Genomic DNA, 26650 nt, shown 5'->3' with positions numbered 1-26650 from the left:
TTATGACTTGTTTCTATGCTCATTCTCCATTTTATCAGCTCCACTTACTAAGAAGAGACGAGCTGTGTTGCATCAAGTTGGCTACTCCTTACTCATCAGGCCTAGCTAGTTGTTAAGAGTCTAAATCTTTGGCCTTGAAGCTGCAGGCTGGCTCGTCCTGAAGACACCTGAGCTCACTAGAACTTATATGAACCTATTTGGCTGCTGTATTTGGGGTTTTTCCTTCTTCTCATTCAGAATGCATCCAGCAGCACTGCTGTGTCTGATCCACTTAGACCAGCGCAACACACACTAACACACCACCATCACATCAGTGTTACTGCAGTGCTGAGAATGATCCACCACCCAAACAGTACCTGCTCTGTGAGGGTCCATGGGGGTCCTGGCCACTGAAGAACAGGGTAAAAGGGGGCTAATAAAGTATGCAGAGAAACAGATGGACTACAGTCTGTAACTGTAGAACTACAAAGTGCTCCTATATAGTAAGTGGAGCTGATAAAATAGACAATGAGCGTAGAAACAAGGAGGAGGTCATAATGTTAAATAAATGCCTGATTGGTGTAGCTGGTCCAGGGGTCAGCAACTCAAATGTTAAGAAGAGCCATTTTGTACTTTCAACAAAAATCAATCCACCCTGGGAGCCACAACATTGTGGAGTTATAATGAATATATTACTATCATAATCAATAAGAAATCCATAATCATATACTAAAAAGTTGATTAACAAAAGTGTATTAATCCTCTAAGGATAGGCCTTGCTGTATGTAGGTTAGGGGATTTTGCATTGGAGAGTTTCTGAAGCTTCTAGAAGCTGGTGTGCTTTGTTGTCAGGGCAAGCTGACCCAAAGAATGAGGTAAGCTGATAGGGAACCAGACAGTATCAGTATTGGAACCAGTTTAAAAAGACAGGATTTAATTAAAAACCTTGAGAGGATGGGAGTAGCCTGGGATAGCTGAGCATGCAAGTTTTTTAAAAATCAAGGACACGTGCAGGGGGGAAATGAGGGTTTCCAACTGAAGTGTAAAAATAGGAAATAATAGGAACCAAAGTGAAATGAGAAAAGGTGAGAGGGAGGGGGCGATTGCTTCATCGCCCCCAAACAGGGTATAAAAATTGATGTTTCTGTATTGTACATTGCATTTGGTTGTCCGGAGCCATCTTGCCACCTGAAGCTCAATAAATGAAGAGTGGGCCTTTTCCTTCCTTCTAAAGAACTCAACGGCTGAAGTCTTTTATTCAACTTTCTTTTATTTTTGACTGAACTTTATTTTATTTTGCGTTTATGACGAGAACAAGCAACTAGATTAATTAAAAACTAAAACATAGTTATAGAACAGATTAGTTTAATTATCCGTATGTTGGGGCTCTGAGCGAGCAGGAATCACACTTAGTCCCGACAACATCCTGCCTGGTTCATCTTCCAAAGAACTCATCTATCTCCTCTTTCAATGACTACGGACCAGAGGCCCTTACGTCCCACGTCATGAAAGTCCTGGAGAGACTAGTGGTGTCACATCTCAGACCTCAGGTCAGCTCTGTCCTGGACCCCCTGCAGTTTGCTTATCAACAGCAAGTTGGCATGGATGATGTTGTTATTGATCTACTGTACTATATATATATATATATATATATATATATATTTGTATCTGTCTATCCGTCTATCTATCTGTCTGTCTGTCTTTTGGCCTGTCTGTCTGTCTACCTACCCCAGTCCCACCGTCCCACCCCAGTGACAAGAGGGGTACTGCCCCAGTGACAGTTCAAAAAAATCGCTTTTCTGCAAATGTTACTGCACAGTTACTATATAGGTGTTGAACTTAAAAGGTAGAAAAAGATTTTTTTGTGCTAAACTGTGCTGTTGTGTTGTTTTTGGCGATATAATAACGGTGAACTGAACTACATCCACTGTACACTACCCAAACCAAATCACTTAAAAAACAACTCTTCATTCATAAATGATTTTTATACACCCACAGCAGCCAAACAAGCTCTAGCTTTCTGTAAGTGTCCGTTTTTCCTCCAAACTCAAACAGCTGTTCCAAGTTGCACAGCTGGAAATTCCAAACTTCCAGCTGTCATGAACTGGGCCAGGCCTGAGAAGCAGAGCTTTAGCTCATGGGATCAGGATCATGTTTTTGGCAGCAGACAGTGTTTATGAGCAGCAAGATGTGAGAGACGTTTATGTTCTACTATGTAGTTTTTACTACATTAAGCCACGAGTGTCAGTCTCTGTTCTCACTCTTAAAGGCAGCAATTTTTCTTTAAAAAAAATCATAGATGCAGCATTCCCCTTGTTTTGATCTCATTATTTTATTTCATTTGCATTGATTTCATTGATTGTGTACTTCTAGATTCACTTCACTGTTTGATGACTGGTTAAAACTTTGTTTTACTTCTTTTGTGCTGCTCTGTTGCAAACAAAGCAAATATGAATATATAGAAAGCAGCCTTCTCTATTAAAGAGGAATTCAAGTTGCTTTTCAAAAATTCTGCACAATTAAGTGGTTGAGATGTAATCAAAGTCATTCAGAGTGGTTTGGTGTGAAATGCTCTGTTCTAGAGAAACTTACAGAGTCAGAATTGTACACAGTGGTGGTGATAGGAACCAAATGTTGAGTTTAATGCTTCTAAAAGCTAAATGAAATGTAGTACCACGCTGCCTGATGCCTGAGACATTGTGTTATGAGAAAGGTCTGGCCTAAAATGTATTTTTTGAAATCCATTCCTGGTGGAGAGGTACATGCAGGGCATTGTAAGGCATAATTGTCCTCAACCAAAGCTTAGTTTTTCAGATTAATCACTATTTTACCATCAACAAAATTACATATAAAATCCCAGAAGGCACGTGTAGGTTATGGTTGCAAAAACAGCTGATTTTATACTTAATCACACAGTGCTCTATGGAGGACTTTCATTATTCTCTCTGTGTTTGTGCAGATGGTGTGACCTTGAAGACTGCCCTGTATCTGGAGAATGTTGGAAAAGGAGTTGAACAGCTCCTCCTTTCCCTTTAGACTTAAATCAAGTCCTGATTACATCCTCCTGAGACCAGCTAGGGGATGATGTCACAGTCGACCATTGTTTATGACTTTGGAGCTACAGGCCAGCACACTCTTGAAACACCAGATGTGAGGTGAATAGTTTGACCATACATGCCAAAAAGTCATGTGTTAAATAACACAAGTTGTGTTACCCATTTTGTGTCATATTGTTTTCTGATTTACCAAATTTTGTGTTAAAATAACCCAAAATGTGTTACCCATAACTGGGGAAAAGAAATATTTCTCCAACTGAACACACTGATGTGTCTAGTTAGGGACAGACTGTGTAGTTTTTTACACATCTGTTTTAAGAGTGTATATGGATTTCCTTCCTTTTCATTTATTACACATATATGTTAACCCTCTCTCTGTTTAATCAACAATGTGATGACCCAACAAAGCATCTGCCTTACCTGTTTACTCTCTGGCTTTCACATCCGTAAAGGCTCACAGAGAAAGCCACAGGCTGGACAGTTCTGATCGGTAACACTTTCTATGAATGTCACCTTTGTAAGCATCTATAAACACATTCATAATGTGTTATAATGCATTCTTAAGACATTATAAACATAGCTATAAATATTTATAAAAATGCATTACGTTATAGCCATGTTTATTATGCATTATGAATTGTTAACATAATACATAATAAGCACTGATCATAACAAATTATGAGCTCATAAGTCATATTTGTCCGCTCTAAGTAAAGTGAAGCGTACTGTACTAAAGCCTCCTCCAGTGTTAAGAGTGAGGCTTCAAGTTGAAGTATTTACTGAAGGATTTACTGAAAAACTAAAACATACACAGTAAAGCACATTACAGGCTTCAAATGTCAGAGTTTAAACTAGAGCTGCCATCAGTGTTTTTCCCAATGTGGGAAAGGTAATGTACACCACCGTTAGCTTGGTATTTGTCTTTACTTTACGCTCTCCAAGCTGGGACTGACTTCTTTGGCACTGACATTATAACATGTTATTAACACTACTTATAATGCATTATATAAACAATTCATAACGTATAATAAACATGGCTATAAAGTGTAATTCAATTTTATAAATATTTATAACCATGTTTATAATGCCTTATGAATACATTATAACATGTTATAAATGTGTTTATAGATGCTTACAAAGGTGACATTCATAGAAAGTGTTACCTTCTGATCTTGTTGAACTTGAAAATCTCTCTTTTAAGCTCCTTCATCCTTCTGCCGAGTGCTGACCTGTGTTGTATTTCTTAAGTGCTCGATCATCTGTTGTTAATAATTGACTGAAGTTGGCAAAAGCTGTGCACCGTTTCCACATCGTCTCCAACAGTGGTAAAGTTAGTGGTCTTTCATGTTGCCATTACCTTAGTCTTCTTCATGTTGAGCTGTAGATCCATCTTTCCACTTTCTTCTTTAACCTTCCTAATAAAGGCCTCAGGTCTTCCAGTTTTCCTGTATAAATGTTGCATCACCTGAAGGTTATCAATGTTTCTTCCACCTCAACTACACACATTTTAATGGGGACCATTAAAAAATCCTTATATTGTCTAATTTTTTTGCAACTGTTGTGGTGACCTGAACCTAAATTCACCAAATGACCCCTACACAGATCTGGAGGTACAAGATGTGGTGCAGAGACGAAGAGAGTAAAGCATGTGCAAAAAGGAGAGACGTGCTAATATGCAGTCTGACAGCTCCATCAAACACTTGACCTGCGAAGGTAAGTAGGCTGTAGGTAAGCAAAGGTAAGTATTGGTTCTTGACAAACCACACAGTGATGAGACCATATCCTTCTATTCCTTTATTTTTAATTTTAATTCCTATGATTGATGGAAAGATTTAATAAAACATTCCCTGACTGATAATCAATAAACTAAGTATTGGCTAACTTGAGCATTTGGAGATCTCCTAAACAAGGTAACATTGGGGAGCAGGCTGTAGACTGCATGCATTTGGGATATCACCTCTACAGGGGATGAACTCAATGAACTCTTGAACTCACAAAGAAGAAGCTTTACAAATTATAGCTATAAATTATGGCTGAAAGGAGGTGAACTGTTGGATGACAGTATAAAGCATAGCTGAAGTGACAACTAATTAAAGGCAGTTGTACTAGATGACAGTACAAATTATAGCTGAAGTGAACTCCTAAATTTGGGTGAAGAAGCTGTGTAAGATGACCCTGTGAGGATGGAACAGCCTGGTACAACCAGGTCAGAATGGTTTTTAAGGACATCATGAGTGTTTGGTTTTAAGGGTTTGGTTTTAAGGGTTCATTATCACCTGTTTCATATCTTTTATTTTAATTCATGTGTTTGTATTTACAAATTAACTTTTACTACTGCATACATTTTATATTCTTGTCTTCTTTGTTCTCTTGGCTTTTCTGGGCTCTTGTCTGAACTCTGTGGTGCATGAGTGTCATGAAGTGAAATGGTTCATTGTGGAGAAACATACAGGCTCAGATTTTTTTTTACAGTGGTGCTGATAGGAACCAGGGGTCACAATGACTACAACACAAATACAGCCATTTTATGGTTGTCTAATACTATCTACATAAACTCTGTGATTTCACCTCAGAAAGTGTCATGACACGATCTAATCTAATAATAGAAAAAAAATCTGTCATCTAGATGTTGTCAAGTTGACGTCAAATTTGCAAATACAATTTTTATGACAAATAGAGCCTACTGGAATAAGTGTTTATAAATATTACTGTAGGGTTACATCAGTGGTAATGATGAATGTATTGCTGCTAGTATATTTTGGTTTGTCCATCTGAATTAATATGACCAAATCGTAAGGCAAATTATTCAGTAACTGCATTAAATAAATGTAAATTTGTACTTTATTTATTTATTTATTTTGTAAAGGTTCCCCTCAAATTAACAGAACATGTGTTTTATGATACACATATCACTATATGCTTACAATTTACTGCTGAAAGCCAAAAATCTTAGATGCTCTTTGTATTATTTTATTAAAATAATTTTTACAGATCAGATCACTGAAGAGATCTGTTTATAGTTTATAGCCCAGATTTGTGGAGAAATGGGTCGACTTTCAGTAGACAAAAAATTGTGAGTTCAGCTTCTTTTATTATAAGGGTTTAAAATTACATCACCCATCTATTTGACTGGAAAGAAGACAGTTACAGCTCTCATACGACCCCCACCTTTTGAATGTAGCTTATGAAATATGAAAGTTATGAAGAATATGACGAAGTGCGGTTCGGAACCACCGGTGGTCCCAAGGACCAGGAGAAAAGCTTCAAAATGTCTTATAAAACTAGTTTCATTGACGTCCATTCAAAATGACAGTTTTTCCTTCTCCTGTTTGGTTACCTTTTTGGAGATACAAGGTCGGCGGCATTATGTAGATGTCATGTAACTTTCTGAACGCTGTCCTACAGCATACGTCTTACTCTTTAAGAGTCTCATGGACACCAAAGAGTGAAAAAAGTACATGCGCTGGTGTGCAATGCCAGTTCTCAGAGGAGGTCCACAGGTACATTAGGGCCCTTGATACAGAAACATCCTAACTCTGAAATCTTCAGTTAGGCCTTAATTTAGGACAAGAGCTATTACTAAATTAACAGTTCCTATGTTCATTATCTTATCTTAACTCCAGATAAGGAAACAGAGCAACAGAAGCATCCTACCTCAACAAATCTCCCTAAATACTGTCCTAATGTCTCTTTTTAGCTGTTCTATTAAGAAGACAATGTTGTGTAGAAGACAAAAGTTCATTAACTGTAATTAGCATATGCTATTACATTTATTCAAAATAGCTATTTCAATTGTGATTTCTTTTTAAATCTGCAGTTCAACAAATGGCAGACAGACAGATTCCCATGAACTGTCTGTTAATGAGGTGCATTCATGTTGGGCCTCATTCACCAATTCACTTCCTTCATTTTTTCTTAAATGTGTTTTTGAGAAAGGTCCCAAGAAAAAGTCTACATCAGATTCATGTCGTGTTCTTCAATCACAGCATTGTTCACATCATTGTGCTCTTTAATGTGTGGTGTCTGAAGTTCCACGTGTTCTGCTTTTGCATGTTTGGAATGTTTAAGTTAGGGGGCCCCTGCTCGAAAGGCCCCATAGGGAATGGGCCCCTTTCCCTTCCTCTCCCTTCCTCTCTTAGTTCCAGACAGATGAGATCATTTTAAAAAGGACCATATGTTCTGTCTCCTTTTTTAACAACAACCACCCTATATAAGCAGTAGGTTATACTGTTCTGGAGGGGACACTTCAGAATTGGCACGGATCCCCTCTCAGGTACTTTATGGTGCTTGATATGATACTGTTTTACTTTGTAAGCTGTCCTGCAAAGCACATCAGACTTAAAACCATTATCATGTCTTGTTTGAAACTTCCTATAATTCCCCTCATCACAGCATGTTCTCAAAATATATTTGTACTTTCTCGATGTCTGTGACCTTTTACCTGCGACTTCCTTAATCTATGAATGTATGATTTAAACCACATCTCCTGAAATTGATACTGTTGATCATATATACGTATTATAATCACCTACGTATAAAAAGGCTGTCCTGATTCATATTAAACGGAGTAGGTCTCTGTGTCATTTGTTTTGATACACTCCTCGAAGCTTTGAGCGAGAACAAGCAGCTTCATTGAGGTGCTGGTGGGATCAGAAAGACAAACAGAAAAAAAATCCTAACACCTAAAAATAAATCCCAAATAAGAAAACACTGGCGAACGTCAGAATCTTTGTGAAAACTGCGTACGTTTCTGTTAAGAAGAAATTTTGGTAACGCTTTCTATGAATGTCACGTTTGTAAGCATCTATAAACACATTTATAACATGTTATAATGCCTTCATAAGGCATTATAAACATGATTATAAACATTTATAAAAATGAATTACACTGGATTACACTTTATAGCCATGTTTATTATACATTATGAATTGTTAATATAATGCATTATAACTAGTGTTGATAACGTTATACTGTCAGTGCCAAAGAAGTCAGTCCCAGCTTGGAGAGCGTAAAGTAAAGACAAATACCAAGCTAACGGTGGTGAACATTACCTTTCCCACATTGGGTAAAATGATGGCAGCACTAGTTTAAACTCTGACATTTGAAGCCTGTAATGTGCTTTATTATGTATGTTTTAGTGTTTCAGTAAATCCTTCAGTAAATACTTCAACTTGAAGCCTCACTCTGAACACTGGAGGAGGCTTTAGTACAGTACGCTTCACTTTACTTAGAGCGGACAAATACGACTTATGAGCTCTTATAATTTGTTATGATCAGTGCTTATAATGTATGATGTTAACAATTCATAATGCATAATAAGCATGGCTATAACGTGTAATACATTTTTATAAATATTTATAGCCATGTTTATAATGCCTTATGAATGCATTATAGCATATTATGAATGTGTTTATAGATGCTTACAAAGGTGACACTCATAGAAAGTGTTACCGAAATTTCTTCTTAAGAACAGTCGTCGAGTGAGGCCCAATATTCTAAACTTAATTCATCCTACTTTAGTTTTGTTTTCACCTTTTATTTTTCACACACGTTTGTTATTTTGGTTACGTGTTTATGTCTCAGCTATTGCACATCATCAGTTGCATGGTTTAACACAAATTTGTGGAAAAATCTTATCTTGACCTCGTCAGTTCCTAACTCAGGACTAAAGATATCAAGTTTCTGTAATTCGGCCCCCCTGGGGTTTAAAAAGGTTACTATCTAATGCTGCACTGTATAGACTATATTATGCTATTCTATGAGCAATAACACAGCAAATCCCTTTTAAACAATGAAATGTTTATTATCCTTAACATTCTAACATGCTATGTTTGTCTCTTAAGAGAGAACACATTTTCATTGTTCTCCGCCTCTTACAGAATGTCTTTTTCAGTATCTTCATCACTGGTATGTAACATCAACAGATTTGTATTTAGGGGAGTGTCGGGCCCAAAAGCCTCTCTTCTGTGCTGGAGGTCCCTGGACAGAGATGGATGCTCCTAGCGTGTTCTAATACTGTTACCGTAAGAGCTGACTGCAGTATAACTTCTTCTAACAAAATAAGAAAAATGTCTAAGTGTAAAAAGCAAAGTAAAAATAAGAGACTTCAGTCGCTGAGTTCTTGTGGAAGGAAGGAAAAGGCCTTCTGCTTTATTGAGCTTGGATGGCAAGATGGTTTCCGGACAACCACAATGCAAAGATCATGTCAAAAACACCCACTTTTATATCCTGTTTGGGGCGATGAAGTAATCGCCCCTCCTTTTCTATGGAATTCTATACCATCATTCCCATCATTTCCAAACCTTACATGTACGTGGGAACCGTCACATCTGCACTTGGGAACCCTTATTTCCAATCATACATGATATATGTTTTTTAAAAATATCTTATCTTAGCTGCACCAGAACGTTCCAGTTCCCAAGGACATTAGCTTTGACTGGTTGCATTGTAAGTTCACCTGTTCCAGGGCTGGTTCTTATCTCAAGGGCAGTTCTTCTTGCTCACGCAGCAGATTCTCACAAGCTTCAGGAGGCCCCTTTTACTAACAGGGGGCATCCTGAGTCCAAGTTCTCATGGAAGCTAAGGCCTATTTTACAGTGTGAAGATTACTATTCGTTGGTTAATAAACACTACTTGTTAGCATTATCAGAAGATAAAGATTATTTATTCAAAACATCCGTCAGGAAGAAAGCAGTTTGGTCCAGTTTAGGTTGGTGTATATAATCCGTACGATTTTCAGCTCAGAGCTGAGGGAGAGAACAAGACGATACCTCACCTGTTGTCCGTTTTGTCGTGCAAATGTTTGGTCAAAATACACGTTTTGTTAATTTTCTGAGTGAAAATAAGTTAACACCTCCTCTACACACTGTTGGAAATAAAGGTTCTGTGCAGGGAAATTTTTCGTTCATCAAGGTACAAACAATGTAAATGTTCCCTCAAAGGTACAACAGTGGTTTTAAGGTCCAGTTTACCTTTTAAGGTACCATAAAGTTTTCCCAGGTGAAAAGTACATATTTGTACCTTTTCATAACCATTAAAATAAAAACAAAAAAAAAAAAACAGAACAATAAAATAAAAAGCCTGGAGACGAGACGGGGTGTGTGGAGTCAGTACAACTTAGAAAATATCATTTCAATGGATTATGGTTCAGTTATGTTCCCTGACTAAAGGTGCTGAGATGTACCCTTGATGGTAATGATGGATGTTTTGACTAAATAAACTTTATTTTTGATAGTACTAATAAGGAGCGTTTATCAACCAAAAGAATAGTAATCCTCACACAGTAAGATAGGCCTTAGCTTGTCTGGGAACTTGGACACCGGAGTGGCCTTTTAACATAGAACATCCTGGTACAGCTAAGATAAGATATTTTTAAAAAACATATATCATGTATGTTTGGAAATAAGGGTTCCCAAGGAAAAGTGCAAGGTTTGGAGATGATGGGAACTAAGATGGTATAGGATTTTATAAGAAGGGAGGGGTGATTGCTTCATCACCCCAAACAGGATGTAAAAATGAGTGTTTGGCGATGATCTTTGCATTGTGGTTGTCTGGGTACCATCTTGCCACTCAAGCTCAATAAAGAAGAAGGCCTTTTCCTTCCTTCCACAAGAACTCAGCGACTGAAGTCTCTTCTTTTACTTTGCTCTTTTACACTTAGACATGTTTCTTATTTTGTTATAAGTTATACTGCAGTCAGCTCTTAGGGTTATAGCATTAGGACACACCAGAAGAACCCCTCTTCTGTCCAGGGGCCTTGGGCACAGAAGACAGGCACTTAGACCCGACAGTACCACCCCAGTGATAAGAGAAAAGAGAAAAATGTCATATTTAGGTTTGATTTCTGTAGAGGATGTGTAAACTTATTTCCACTTAGATGAACAACAAAACATGTAATTCGCTCAGGGGTGTTTAAACTTTTGCATACAACTGTACAGTGTATGTAGTTTCCTTCTCAGTAACATTCAAACTCAAGTAGAAATTTTCTTCAAAATCTAACACATTTTATGCGTTAGACTTGTGTATATATAAGTGAAACAGCTATAAACACTCCAACAAAGGTCAGTCTGGGTCATTGTGTCACCCATTCTACCTTTATTTCCGTTGAAAGCAAAACCTTTACAGCCTGGCTTATCTCAAAATACGGGGAAATCATACAATTTGGGTGACCGGACACTGGTCCGCCTGATCCAGGAAGAGTGTCTGGAACATGTGGTCGTAAAAGCTGGGGTGGTAGAGGCAGGCTCGGTGGCAGTCTGGATTGAAGTTCACCTCCAGAATCTGAGGCTGCATCACACGCTCTCCTGAGAAGAAACGCAAAACATTAAAACACTAATAAGAAAAAACTGTGATACTAGTCAATCTGCATCAAATTAAATTTACCCAGACAGCAAGCACATATCAGTCCACTGGCTATGAAAAGGTCGGCACCCCTCCACTGCTGGTCCACCCTTGGACCACCCAGATTACTGTCCTGCTTACAAGCTCTAGTTTTTAATCTCCTCAAACAGATTTTAAATGCACTGATAGAGAACAAAATAACGACTAGGCCTAATATAAAATGATTGTATAGAAATTGTTGCTGACACTGAGCTACATTAAAATGATTTTCTAATTTACTAAGTAAAACTAAAGAAAGGAAGGAAGGAAAAATAAGTAAATTGGACTGTGAGTGGAAAATGAGGGATGATAAGTGGAATTTTGTCTAATCCTCTGCTTAAGCACCGGTGGGTCACCCGGAAAACGCTGAGCAAAACGGCAGCGGACCGCCAGCTTGGCCATCAGCAGGCCAACAGTGGCCCACTATCCTCTTGCTATCAGGGTAGGTTCAATACAGCAAAGTAAACAATGAAGTAGAGAATGAAACAGTGTATAGGTTTATAGCGTGTTGGTTCACATGTTCACAGAGTTCATATACTTATGTTCGGTAACACTTTACATTAAGTGTTGACTAACTAACATGAAGTAATGCATTAATAATGGTTAACTAATGTTAAATTACATGCAACAACTGCATTAGTTAATGTTGTTTTGGTAACACTTTCTATGAATGTCACCTTTGTAAGCATCTATAAACACATTTATAACATGTTATAATGTATTCATAAGGCATTATAAACATGGTTATAAATATTTATAAAATAGAATTACACTGAATTACACTTTATAGCCATGTTTATTATACATTATGAATTGTTAATATAATGCATTATAAATAGTGTTAATAACATGTTATTATGTCAGTGCCAAAGAAGTCAGTCCCAGCTTGGAGAGCGTAAAGTAAAGACAAATACCAAGCTAACGGTGGTGAACATTACCTTTCCCACACTGGGTAAAACACTGATGGCAGCTCTAGTTTAAACTCTGACATTTGAAGCCTGTAATGTGCTTTACTGTGAATGTTTTAGTGTTTCAGTAAATCCTTCAGTAAATACTTCAGCTTGAAGCCTCACTCTTAACACTGGAGGAGGCTTTAGTACAGTACGCTTCACTTTACTTAGAGCGGACAAATACCACTTATGAGCTCTAATAATTTATGATCAGTACTTACAATGTATTATGTTAACAATTCATAATGCATAATAAACATGGCTATAATGTATAATGCATTTTTATAAATATTTATAGCTATGTTTATAATGTCTTATGCATGCATTATAACATGTTATGAATGCGTTTATAGATGCTTACAAAGGTGACATTCATAGAAAGTGTTACCGTTGTTTTCATATGAAGTGTTGACTCATTAAGCAATGCATTTATTAACATGAACAACAACTGAGGTACTACATTAATAATGGTTAACTAATGTTAAGTAAACATGTTACAACTGCATCAGTTAATGTTCTCGTCTTTTGCTCATGTACTGCAGTTATACATAATGACTGAAAAAGCAGTGTTAACTAATAGTTTAATTGGCTGAAATGATACGTAAGCAGTGGGAGCCACTAACCTGTTTTATTTACTCACTTCCATTTACCGATGTAATATTTTGTATGTTCTACTGTATTTTTAAGCGATAACACTTTTACTTCTCCCTACTGCTTTTCCCTCAGTTCCATTTCAGTCATTCATGTTTAGGTTCTTGTTGTGGTGTCGTTGTGTTATCCTTTTGAGGTGGTTCAGCTCCTGTTTTGCTTCTTTGTTGCTCACACCTCTCACTTTGGCGCAAAAGACGAGAACATTGATGCAGTTGTAACATGTTTACTTAACAATAGTTAACCATTATTAATGTAGTACCTCAGTTGTTGTTCGTATTAATAAATGCATTACTTAATGAGTCAACACTTCATATGAAAACAACATTAACTAATGCAGTTGTTACATGTTTACTTAACATTAATTAACCATTATGAATGCATCACTTCATGTCTTGTTCATGTTAACTAATGCATTACTTCATGTTAATTAGTCAACACTTAATGTGAAGTGTGACCTTATGTTCAGTTCAGAACTGAACTAAATGTTGCACCGCTGAAGAACCAGCAGATGTATTTTTATAGGGTTTCTAAGAGGAGTTCGCCTCAATGGGACACACTACAGTATTTTTTGTCTGTACCCTAAAAACTTCTTAACTTAGCATGAACACATCACAGAACAGGTTCGATTCTGTTCCTCGCTCGCTCTGATTTGTCCTTATCCTCTAAAATGTGCAGATATTGAACCTGTATTTCAGTGTCACTGTTTTAGTCCGCTCACTAAGCTAACGCTAGCCTCTGATGCTACCAAAGACAGTATGATGGAAAAAGACGAGTGTAGCAAACAGCTCAACGTACACACACACAAAAAAAAACATTTAGCCTTAAATTTTTGTCTTTATCCTCTAAAGTTGCACCAATCAAACCTCAGTGAGCTTTAACTGAACCTGTGTTGTGAAGCTATTGTTTTGGCCCGCTTGCTAAGCTAACGTTAGCCTCTGGTGCTAACATGGACAGTGGTTCATAAAGCTTGCTACTTGCTACCAGGACAGTCCCACACATACATTTAACAGTTTATTAGATAAATGTGGAATATAATTTTTACACTGTTATAATTTTAAAAACCAACATCATCTATTTTACCTGTTATCTCAAACATTCATTCAGCTACGTTAGCGCTCACTCTCTGCAGCAAAGTTTCTCGTCGCCACATCTCAATCCGTGCATTAGCTTATTGCAGCACATCGGACAGGAATAGGTTCAAGCTCATTGCTGACGTACAAACTAAGCTGTAGCACACCTCACTTTTTTCAGATGTACTGAGAAAGCCTCTGTTTTGTGAACTCTGTGATACATTAGATACTAATACCAATTAATATAATCGTAAGAATCCATTACAAGAGGAGTTAACCATTTAAAAACATGTTTTCATAGCTTAGGAGGTCTTAACAAAAAAAAAAAAAGGAATGGTGAAAGAGTGGAGACTGATGATTGAGTGGTGTTGTAACACTACCTCCTCCTGTCTGTTCCCATTTCAGCATGAGATCAATGGCATATATCGATCTTGAGGAGGGGTACGGACAGATTCCATACGGTGCAGGGCGGGACGAAGCTGCCTGAAAGAGCTCGGCGAAGGACTTGAAGATCTCCCCCTGGAGACACACACACACACACACAAACAAATACAGAAGTACAGTTTTAAGAAGACATTTCCATTTTACTTGGTTAATAACTAACTAACTAACAACACTCCTGGGCAAAAAGACGGGTCAAGCCCAAAATGGCAAAACATCGTTTTTTTGCAGACAACTGTTTAAAAAAAGAGTCAGTATTTTTACACACAGCACTGACGGCTTCAAACTGTTGAAAACAATGTCAAGCTAGTTTGTGTTTAATGTGAGACCAAATATTCTCTATAGGGTTTAAATGTGGACCCTGACCAGCCAAAACCATCAGTAAAACATCATATTTTGGGTTTGGCCAATTTTTTTGCCCAGGAGTGCACTGCATGTTGCTTCTGTTATTATACCTGTTCTCTTTTGGGTGATATACATATACATAGGAATGTATTAAAGCTGTTCCTTTATTTCTATCTGTCTCCTTTAAGAGTGGATGTAAAAAATATTGGTGGTTCTTTTGACATATCAAATTAATTTCAATTACATTTTCTAAACCAGTCAAGTCAACTTGTTCCCTTGCAAACTTCAAAATTCTACAAGCAAAATGAAGTTCACTAATAATAAACAACATTCTTCATAAAGTGACCACGAAATAATAATAACTATTCTACTGTAATATACAAAATGACTGGCCCATCCATAGATTCTACTGAAATAGCTATTCCAAACAAACAGGAACTATGGGGGTAAATAACCCCATTAAGAATGACGCCTATTTACAGTAAAGCTAAATTATATCTGTGTCTTAGTTTAGCATGTAAATGATGATGCATAAATCTATGCACAGTTAAGAGAGATGAACTGAAACAGCAATTCTGTTGTGATAGAGGCAGCTTAACCCACCACAGGCTGGCAAGCCAGTGAAGCTCCAGTTAACTTTATGCCTTTATGATGATTATTTTTCAAATTATTTTTTTAAGGCATGCTTTTGTCCCTTGTCTGTGAGACGTCTTACTACAAACGTCTAATTTTCACTTCAAAAGAAAAAAAAAAAAATCAACTTTCTGTCCTCAAAACTGTGTAGTGCTCCCCCAGTAACCCCCCATCATAATATTTGAAAAAAATTCTTTAACAACCCAAAATATTAGCTAATACATTCATTTATCAGGGGAGTAAATCCAGTGAATCCAAGGAATGCAGTGACCTATTTGCCAAGTTATCATGTGATCAGCAAAGAAAATGAGTGGAGTGTCCTCTCTTTCCTTCAGCAGTCCTCCAGAAGGTCTCATCTTACCCTCTCCCATCTGCCCCCCCCTTTAACTTTCTGCCCCTGTGAGCAGTTACCGCGCTGTTGTAGGCCTCTCTCTTTGCCTAGGCAGTGCAAAGACCAGGCGCTCAGCCCGAAGTGTACTTAGTACTGGCCAACAACCTCAAAGAGCATGTATACCGTAATATTTGTTCTGCAGTAGTTATTTTCTGTTTATGCTGAGTTCAGGGAGAGCAGAGTTGTCTGGCTGACGACCAAGTAAGCTGGACGTAACAACAGTGTGCTCTGTTAGCGCATTGCTTTCACGTGTGAGGCAAGACAGGGGCCACAGCCAGCCTTAAATAAAGCCAACAGGTCGAGCAGAGGCAGTGTGTCCAGAGCGGAAACGTTACAATATCATAAAATGAAACAAAAAAATATGTAATTACAGTAAGCCATACAATGTGATACTAAACAAAATAATGTTCTGTCTGAATTTTTTTCCTATTCTATTATTTCCTATTTTTTTCCTATTCTATAATTTCCCCATTAAACTGTGTCTGAGAGTCAAAGAAGTTGTTTTAATAACTATTTGCTTTTCAGTTTTGCAAGATATTCTTCTCTGAACTGCCCAGAATTCTACTACTACACTTTTGTTTATTTTGCCTTCATAAACGTGTCGATCTTAATCTGACTATAATCTAACCTTAGCAAGGACAGCAAACAAATAAATAAAGGACTTTAAATCTGGAAAAACTAGTGGTGTGATAGGACGACTTGTTAAGCTAATAGCCTGTGAATAAGAGAATGCTTCAGTGGATAAATGCAAGGACACAAATTAACATATTATTTGTTACCATGGCAATTTTTGCTCTTTGACCACCATCATATGCAAAACATTGAACACCCCAGGTCAAATGAGAGGTTTTGTTGATTTTCTAAGTGAAAATAAGTGAACACATCCTCTACAGAGATCACACATGAACATGGCTTTTTTAGTGCACAATTTTTATTTATTTATTTGAAAAGAAAACAAAAAACTTTCAGACAGGACTCATTTTATGTTTTCGTATTCTTTAATATGTTAAATTCAGCAGATAAACAGTAATTGTGCATTAAAATGTTCAGAAGTGTGTCTCTGTAGAGGATGTGTAACTTATTGACACTTAGAAAATCAACAGTAATTTGACCAGGGGAGCCCAAATGTCTGCACACGACTATATAAGTGTAGTTATACTTTGCAAAGTTAACATACTCGTTTTATTTTTATGTTGTGCTCACAAGTAAACTCCAACCCAGAGAAAAAAAGGAGAGAAAATATTTCTGCATTGATGAAGTGTAAACATTTCACCACCATTCAGTAAACAAGGAGCCAGGTTTAGGATAAAATTACTATGTAACACTTCATTAGAATCGTATTAATGAATTTGTGGTTATATTTTGAATGGTTTTGTTAAAAACTTTCATCATAATGCTAATTAGTACTGCAAAAAGACTGGGGGCTGTATCCCGAGAAGCCAGGAAACGGGAACGCATCTGAGCCTCTCCTTTAGCTCAACAGAAAATGCCCTGTGTACAATAATGTTGAGTATGCCTTCATCCAAAAGCTATGAGGCCAACTCCTGCCACTGCCATTCACTCCCACATAGACACAAAAGAGTTTCATTTTATTTCATTTTTAATTTCAAATTAAGAGTCTTCTTCACTTTAATTTCTTTAGGCCACCTACCTGAATAAACAATGAGCCCCCCTCATCATTTTTGTGCACATTCATGAAATGAAAAACACTGAAACTCTTACCTCCACTTGTTTCCATGGATATTGTGGATACTGCTTTTCAAACATGGGAATGAACTCATCATAGTGAACCTTTAGACAGAAAAAAATCTAATTAGTTCTACACAAAAAACAGTGCCACCAACTTTGAAAAAAAATTAAATAATTCAATAATTAATTAATTAAAAAAATAGTTAAAGGGACCACCACGTACAACATGTGTGAGATTTAAGTACCAAAAGTGTTAATAATTCATATTTACATGATCATTTTCTGACCTGTTTATCCCTTTGAATTAAACATGCTGTTTTTGTTTTCTCAGATCATTAGGAACTGGTCAGTTAGTCGCGCTGAAGGTGAAGACTAAACATGTAGAAGCAGTGTTTGGGTACTATGCTGCTCTTAAATGGAACCAGCTGACAGAGAGCATTAGTAGAGCCCCGACACTGGACACTTTAAATCCAGCCTCAAAACGTTCCTGTTTGAGCAGCTTAAAGTTTAAACACTGTTAGTGTTTCTAGCCTCTTTTCCTCTGTAACAGCTCTTTTTATTATTTTTTTTATTTTTAATTTGATTTTTTTAAGTATCCTAATTTAATTTTAATTTAAAGATTTTCTCTTTTAAATCCATTTTTTTTATCGTTTTAATTTTCTATTCTCGTTTATTTTTTCTTTACCTTTTTTGTAATGCAACTCTTTTTTCTGACTGTGTATTTTCTCATTTGTAAAGCGCTTTGAATGACTGCAGTGTATGAAAGGTGCTATATAAATAAACCTGCCTTGCCTTGTTACTGTGCCTTTAAGACTGACATAACACCTGTTCTGATTGGCTGCTCTGTATTGTGCCTCATTCAAAAAGCACTCAGAGCTGAAACACTCCTTAGACCTTCAGTGTGAGTGGGCGGGGCTAAACTGCTGTAGCCTGAATAGATGGATGTACGTAAACGAATTGGTTCTCGTTACATCACAGAAACAATGAATAAAAAACGGCCTGTTTTTGCAGCTTAAAGTCTATTTCTGGACTCTGCAGAGTAAAACTTTTTATTTTTATTACTTCAAACTCCTTCATTCAAAAAAGCAAGGATAATTCAGTTTTCCACAACAGGGAGACTTTAAAACTTGCTACTGAGGTGTTTGTGTGATTCTTACAAAGATAAAACTGTGTATTTTAGTTCGTGTGTTTGTAAAGGCCAAGTTGCCCCCCTAGCTTTGTGTTTTGAGTGAAATAGGATGCGGCAGCACCCTCCAACTCTCCCAGCTCAGACGGAGAAGCTGTGGGAAGCGGAGATCCGTGGTGCCTTTGGAAGTCTGAACGGTATCTCACAGCAAACAAATTACTTCCTTGGGATTACCAGCAACCCTGCTTTGCCCCCCATAAATCTGAACCTTTGCCTTGACTCCTATGAAGCCACAAAGACTGCTGCTGCAAACTTGGACTAATGGCAGCTGTTCTAGAGCTAAACAGTCTGGTTCTGGAACTAAAACCCCCCATTCTCCATAGGGAATTCTTATCCATAATATTTTATCCAGCCACAGTAGACTTACCATGAGCAGCGAGATTGTGAGATGATGATATATACTCAAAGCCGTGAGTCAGTCTGATTTAACCTTGTTTCTGAAAAATCATTCCTTGTAAAGAAATACATTACAGATGCAATCAAAAGTGAGCTCCACCAATTAGAGGCGCTGTTATTAGCATGGAGATTCAAACTGCAAATAGGTTCAGTGCCAGAAAAGCATGAAGCAAAGCGGCCTACGTCAGCGAGCAGCAGCTGCACTGCTTCTCTGTCACATACGATGTGAGTTCAATCATGTAGTAGAGTATAGTTTGTGTGTGTGTGTGTGTGTGTGTGTGTATTTAGGAGGCATCTGTTCAGTTTTGTCCGAGTTAGTATGAAGGACCCGACAGGCAGAGCTGTGGAGGGTTTTTGTGGACAAACACTGAACTCCACACAGATCATGTCACAGTTTCATGCTGCAAAATAAATGAAACCATTTAGGAGACAAGAATCAACATTTATGTAATATTAAAGTTACAGGCTAATGTGGAAGGAATTTTCTTTCCCAGATTTGTCTGTGCTTTGTATCACGCAATGAGGGGAAAGCATCACAAAGAGGGAAATATTTTGTGAGTGCACAGCAGTGACGTCTATAAAGTGAGGTTTTGGTACAGAAGGTGGAAACAAAATAAAATATAAATTATAAAAATTATGAATTTTATAAATCATACAAACTCCTCAGGTAATGCTTCTGTCTTTTAAACATTTGAAACTGTTATTACAACCTTTACAGGATGATTCACATGCACACCATATTTTAGCCTGTTTTTTTTCTCCTGACTCAGTAATGCGATTTCTTTTAATTAAAAAAAAATTAAACTGTCTTGGCTTAGCATTAAGCCCTTCAAATTCCAAAGTTTTATCCTGGCCTCCAGTTTTCTGCATTAACATTAAGCAAGACATTTAATAATAATAATAATAATAATAATAATTTTCATTTATATAGCACTTTTCATGCTGGTGGCAGCTCAAAGTGCTATATCAACAGTTATACAAGAAATTATAAGTATTAATTTAGAATCATATAAGAAAATGACAGATCAAATTAAAAGATAAACACATGAGACGCAGAGGTTTAATTTAACGCAAAGTTAAAGAGATACGTTTTTAGATGATTCTTCAAAGTGAGCACTGAACTTCACTGTCTAATAAAAGGTGAACTGAGCTCCACAGTTTAGAAGCAGAATAACTGAACGAGTCTCTCCATGTTTTCTGTATTTTACAGAAGGTGTTCAGAAGGTCAGTATCTGCAGATCTAAGATTCATGTGCTGGAACATAAACAGACAGACACTCTGTGAAGTGAGCGGAGCTTTAAAGTCATTTAGAGCCTTAAAAACTAGTAGCAGAACTTTAAAATCGATCCTGAGTGATACAGACAGCCAGTGCAGCTCTTTCTAAACAGGAGTGATCTGATCTCTCTGTCTGGTTTTTGTTAGCATGCTGATGCATTTTGTACGAGTTGTAAAGGGTGTACTGTTTTCTTAGGAAGTCCAGTAAGAAGATCATTACAGTGATCGACTCTGCTTGTAACAAATGCTTGAACAAGTTTCTCTGCATCGCTCTGATAGAAAAGGCTGAACTCTAGTGATGTTTCTCAAATGATAGAAAGCAACTTCAGTGACTGCGTTTACATTTAACATAACGATAAGCATTTTTAAATATTTCTTGATTGTATTCTTTTTCAGAAGGTCTTATTTCTCCACGAATTCTAAATATTTTCCTCTCAAATATCAAAGCATCAAAGCATTGTTTTCCTTCATATTTGCTGAGAGCAGAGGCTGTATTACAGAACCTTCTCAACTCTGAAATCCTATCTGTTCAGTTACCATGACAACTTCAATTAAGTCTGAATTAAGGACAGAAGCTTTTACAGAATTACCAAAGTTCATTATCTTATCCATTAACTACAGACAAGAAAACAATATTACAGAAACATCCCAATTAAACACAACGTCCTAAATTCTGTTCTGACAATCCTGACGGAATAAAATAAAAATGTCTAACATAATAATCAAACATGATGATTAAAGAGAACATTATTAATAGAATGTATATACACAGGACATTGGCAAGTATGCATAAGACAGTAAAGCCCCTGAGAAAACTTGGAGGCCTTCAAGTGAACCCTTTAACTTTAAGCCACAAGGAGGCCAGTGTATAAACAGGTGTTTGATAAGCACCGAGGGGGGTGGAGCTTGCCTTTTTTAATAATTGGATATGAAAAAGACAGCTAGACAACCACCTTTTTAATGGGATCGAATTTATTTGGTTCCAAAAAAGTGAGAAATCTTTGATTTAATGATGGGCAAAACAGGTTACGACACCTCCAGATAAAGAGGGGGGGTTACCTCATCTCTGAAACGTATAAAAACATGGAACTCTGTACATTTTGGGTCCAGAGCCTGATGCCCAGGCTGAATGCATGTTGCCTGTAATAAACACTGAAGCCTTTTTTCTCCACCTGAACCCAGCGTCTGCAGTCTTCTTTGAAAACCCGAGATAGTATATACTTGCTAGAAGTAAGATAAAGTAATTTGTTGAACCAACAGTCTGGCATGGGCAGCACAGTTCAGTGTAAATGTAGCACCATTATGCCAGTTATCTACACTGAAAGCGGTGCTTTGGCTTATGAGTTTTTTTCTGAAAGCATTTTAAAAACCCCAGACGCTGCAGACACGAACTCCACCGTCCCCTCTTATTACCTTTGTGTGTTAATGTTGATGAAAACTCAGATAAAATTTTACGGTGATGGTGGTGAATAATGAGGAGACAGAGCTGAACATGCGTGTTTATTAGGAGGATTAACGTTAGCGCTGCCGGCTAAAGTGTTTGGGAAACTGAAACTGAGGAGCGGCGCTCCGATAAACTTCCAAGTTTATCGCGCTGTAGTTTTATTTGACCTTTTTTACCTCAGTAATGGTAGCTAATGGTAGCTGCCTGGCTAACAAAGTTGATTACTTTGATTATGTGTTTACGTTTCCCCTGTGCGCGTATGGTCGGTTGCTAGGCAGCAGACATGTCAGTTGATTGTCAACTTTGACCGAGTAAGTTAAGATTTCCTAACTTGATATAAGACGCTGTAAGATAAGAGTCCTAAATTAAGATAAGATTTGCTTATGTAATATGAATTTGTGAAAAGTCTTATCTTAACCTGTCAGATCTTGCATTAAGACATAAAGATAAGAAGTGTCTGTAAAACAGCCCCAGGATTCTTGATGTGAACTAAGCCGTCTTCACATTTACCATTGGAAAATTCACTGCTGTGCTTTCAATCGCATTATTTTGCATGATGTGCTTCAGCCAAGTCTCAGCGCGGCCAACACGAGAGCAGAAGGCCCGGAGTTCCTGTCATTACCTGAAAGGCTAATTTTACCACACTTTAAAGTACTTGAGTGGCAAACGCAGGGCATCCCGTGTTCAGTGTGAAAGCTGCCCACAGGAAGCACTCCAAACTCAACCACACATCTTTAGCCTTTCACATATGACCTCTTCGGTGTCGTGTGCAGAATGCTGTCCATGCTGTAGTCATGCCACAATCACTCAGACTCATGAGTTAATGCTCTCACCTGTTTCAGCTGGACACCCTCAGCGTAGTTCATCACAGTGTAGTGCTTCTGGTAATCATCAAAATGATCCAGCGAGAAAGGCCTAAAGGGTAACAGAGGAGGAGGTGATGAGTTGGAGGGGCGAGGGAGGAACAAGAAGGTATTAATTACAAGCTGTTGTCTTGTGTGCACACTAGTTGATACAGTACAGATGACACATTATATGAGCTTTCACCTGAAGGATTCACAACAAAGAGGCTGATCCTCAAATCTTAATGCCTCACAAGAATAAATGAAAGAATGACTTGAGAGTAAACGAATCTGAGCGTCTCCAGCAGAGATGTTATCAATGAGGAGACCAGTCAGTGGTTGAAATATGAATGAGAAAGCACCTAACGCTCAACATGGCGTCTGTTTGCGGAGAAAGTCCTGCTCTTCAAGAAAAAGAGCCAATCAGCTTGCTGGTTATGTCGTGAGCGGAGTAAGCCCTCCTTTGTTTTGGAGATCCACAGCAACCCCAACATTTTTGCGTATTACGGGGCAAAATGCTACGAACTATTTATGAGCTTTTGTCAGATTTTACCAGTGATTTTAAATGCTTTTAAAATGGTAATTTGACCGTCAGTTCTGAGTATTTTGGTCTCTCCCCATTAAAAGCAAGACTTTCCTATAAGTATTTCGGTTTCAGTCATTCATGCATTTGTCATTTTTTCTCCATCTCTTCTCTTTTTCAGCCTGTTTATGAAAATGTACAGACATCATGTGAAACAAGCACTCCTCCTCTTGCTACAGCTCTCCTAGTCTCCCCTGTTTCTTGGGCCTGCACAGATCGCAGGAGGTCTTCACCGTGATTGCTCTGAGGGTCTCCCGTGTCATTCCCTGAGAGTTTCTGTTGGCACCCTCACTGGTTATTGCCCATCACTGTTATTACTTGGTGTACAATAGTGTGCAAATGTTTTAGGGCACCTGTGAACACTAGATTTAAAAGGCTATTTAATTGGACAGTAAGTGTTTATTAGCTCAGTGTGCCATGCGTCCGTACTCAGGGCCCCAATGATGGCCACGAAAGCCAGCAGGAAGGCAGGGCTCGCAGACGAAACCCCCATTATTGCAGCCCAGAGGGCAGGTGCAGGGCACGCTCAGAAAACCACTATTGTCAATGTATTTGCTTAATCATTTTCAAACCTCTCCTTGTAGCAGCCAAGTATTAAGTGTAGTTCCCATCCTATACGTAGTTTAGCTAATTAATCTTTTATTAACTTAAATCAGATGAGCTGATTGTGAATTTGCACAAATCAGCATGATGGCTGGGGCTTCAATGTGGAGTCCAGGGGTCGTATTACAGAAACACCCTAACCCTGAATTCTTATGCTATCTGTTTAGTCACCATGACAACTTCAGCTAAGGCTGAATTTAGGACAGTAGCTGTAACTGAATACCAGTTCCTAGGTTACTAATCCTGCCCTAAATTCAGATAAGAACAGAGTAAAACAGAAGCACCCTACGGACAAAATTTCTTAAATACTGTTGTAACTTTAAGACAACCCTAATGGTGTCCCAACTACTATTTTAACCGTCCATTTCTGTTGGTTTTAGGCTACTGAGAAGGGCAGCATAGTTTACTATAAGTAGCTACATAGATGTTACATCTATCTGTATTACAAAGTGGTTTCGGTGATGGTTTATTTTTTCTCTGCATTTTAAAACAATCCCAGACACTGCCGGCTAAAGATTTGAGAAATGGAAACTGAAACTGGGGAGTGATGGCAGTCTGATAAACAGCAAGGACCACTGTCATGATATTCCAGACTTCCAGTTTACTGCAATTTAGTTTTGACCTTTTTATTACATTGGTAACTGCAGCTGTCCAGCTAACTAACTCACATTTTTAACTTTATTTTGATTACACGTTTACGTTTCAGCTGTGTGTGTATCGTCGCTTGGTAAAAGACATGACTTCCACATGACCAAGTTAAGATTTCCTAACTTGAGATAAGACGCTGTAAGACAAGACAAAATTCCTAAATTACCATAAGATTTGTTTCTTTGATGCAAATTTGGACAAAAGATAAGACGTTAGTGTAATACAGCCCCAGAACTAAACCTGTGTTCTTCCAACATGCTCATATCAACTTTTTTCTTCCTACTTTTATTTCAAAGTTGTTGCAAAGAAAAATGGTCTGAAACAGTCTGTTTAGGTGTCGAAGTCTTCTGCACAGCACTGTATGTGCGCTCATGCTATAAAACATCGGCAGTAATTTACACACTCTTAAAAACATTGGGGTGTCTCTAACAGCCCAGAGTGGCTGAGCTACACTACACGAGCGATCATGACAGACACTATCCGCAATCTGTCTCCAATTTGGGGGATGTGTGGTAGATAAAAAAAACAAACAAATAAAAAACAAATGTCGGGTCAGTTTGGTGATCTTCCAGCTAAAAAACACACCTAGTCCAACTCTTCAGTTAATTGCCAGGTTTAATAGGTTTAAGCAGGGAAATCACCAATTTGTGCAGAATAACTGAATAACCCTGTTGAATGTGTTGTTCTTATGTCAGCCCCCCCCCCCTTTTGATTGATTAGTGGCAGGTGTGGAGTGTGTGTGAGCGCCTGACCTGTTGGCAAAGCGGAGCCAGAAGACGTTGTAAGCGTAGAGCCGTAGAGGCTGCACAGACCGCAGCAGCACCATGTAGCGGATGTCAAACTTCACCAGACCCACCTCCTCTCGGTCAAACAACACGGGGTCTTCCAGGTACTTACAGACCACCTGAGGCACACAAACACATTCAGAAACTGAGGCACCTGAACTGCAGGAGGCGATGTAAATGTAATTACATTGTCCAAAGGAATTCTCAACCCTGACCTGTCATGTTTGGTACACATTCACAGAACCATTTGCAATAGTAAGGAAAAAAGTGTTTGAAAACCACGCTGCACTGGCAGATCTCAAACACCAACACAACTGCACTGAGGTCAGACACTTTTTTCTTGCCACCAAAACTACAATATGTTAGCTACCATTAGACACAAACACATGGGCACACGCATATATGGATCATTCAACCCAATTGGTTCAAAGTCAGAGTTGAAAACATATTTCAAAAAGGTTAAAAAACATGTTTTACCTGATTTGGGCCCAATCCTGTTTCAACCTTTGCCCCTACCCCTGAGCCCTTACCCCTCCGTTTTGTGTGTTCACGTCTAGGGCTAGGGTGTTCCAATTTTTGTTGAGATGGAGGGGCAGGGTGAAGTGTTAGGGCTACATGGCCCTCCAAACCAAGGTTTTTCAGAGACTCACTCCAAACAGAGTGTTATGAACAGAGGTGTAAGTAATGAATTACATTTACTCTGGTTACTGTAATTGAGTACAGTTTTCCCTGTAATGGTACTTTCGGGAGTAGAATTAAATCATAGTAGTTTTATTCGAGTTAATTTTTATCAAAATACTTTTACTTCGCTACTTTGTTTTTCACATTACAGAGTGAAAATAAATTATGAGGGCATCAGCTCAGAAACTTAGAAGAAAAAATTTAAATTTTTAAAAAATTTAAATTTAAAAGATTCACCAATCAAAAAACAGCAGCTCCAGCAGGAAAAACACTAGAGAGAGGTCCAGCTAGTGGAGAAGGACAGAGGAGAACTGAACCAGCACACACGAGGAACAGGCCGCATCCAAACGGTCATCTGTATTCATTTAACACGAACTAAAGAAAACGGCGTTATTATCAGCGGCCAAACACGAAACCTGCTGAGACCCGCTCTCACAGCTCGACTCCAGCCTGAGGCAGCGTTAGCCGAGCTAGCTGATCCGAGCTAAACAGGTACCTTGTATATGGTTTTCTTCGGTCTTTTAAACTGATTCTGTTTATTAAAACTTGAAATCTGTTTTGTATATTTTATTACAGAGTCCGTCGGCTGCTTTAGTTAACAGGTGTTGCCCACAGCCTGCAGT

General features: G+C 38.0%; 1 protein-coding gene across 1 annotated transcript in view; it reads right to left on the bottom strand.

Moving 5' to 3' along the window:
* Positions 1–10961: 10961 nt before the first annotated feature.
* ttll12 (tubulin tyrosine ligase-like family, member 12) overlaps positions 10962–26650 on the bottom strand; it is a 69989-nt gene continuing 54300 nt past the window's right edge. The window contains exons 10-14 of the mRNA XM_036577644.1: positions 25314–25465; positions 22719–22800; positions 17618–17686; positions 14466–14604; positions 10962–11338 (exon numbers count right to left, since the gene is read on the bottom strand). Coding sequence (XP_036433537.1) covers positions 11187–11338; positions 14466–14604; positions 17618–17686; positions 22719–22800; positions 25314–25465 — 594 coding nt within the window. The 3' untranslated portion in view covers positions 10962–11186. The remainder of the gene's footprint in view (positions 11339–14465; positions 14605–17617; positions 17687–22718; positions 22801–25313; positions 25466–26650) is intronic.

Source organism: Colossoma macropomum, unplaced genomic scaffold, assembly GCF_904425465.1.
Source record: "Colossoma macropomum unplaced genomic scaffold, Colossoma_macropomum, whole genome shotgun sequence".
NCBI lineage: Eukaryota > Metazoa > Chordata > Actinopteri > Characiformes > Serrasalmidae > Colossoma > Colossoma macropomum.
This window is presented reverse-complemented; position numbering and strand designations above follow the sequence as displayed.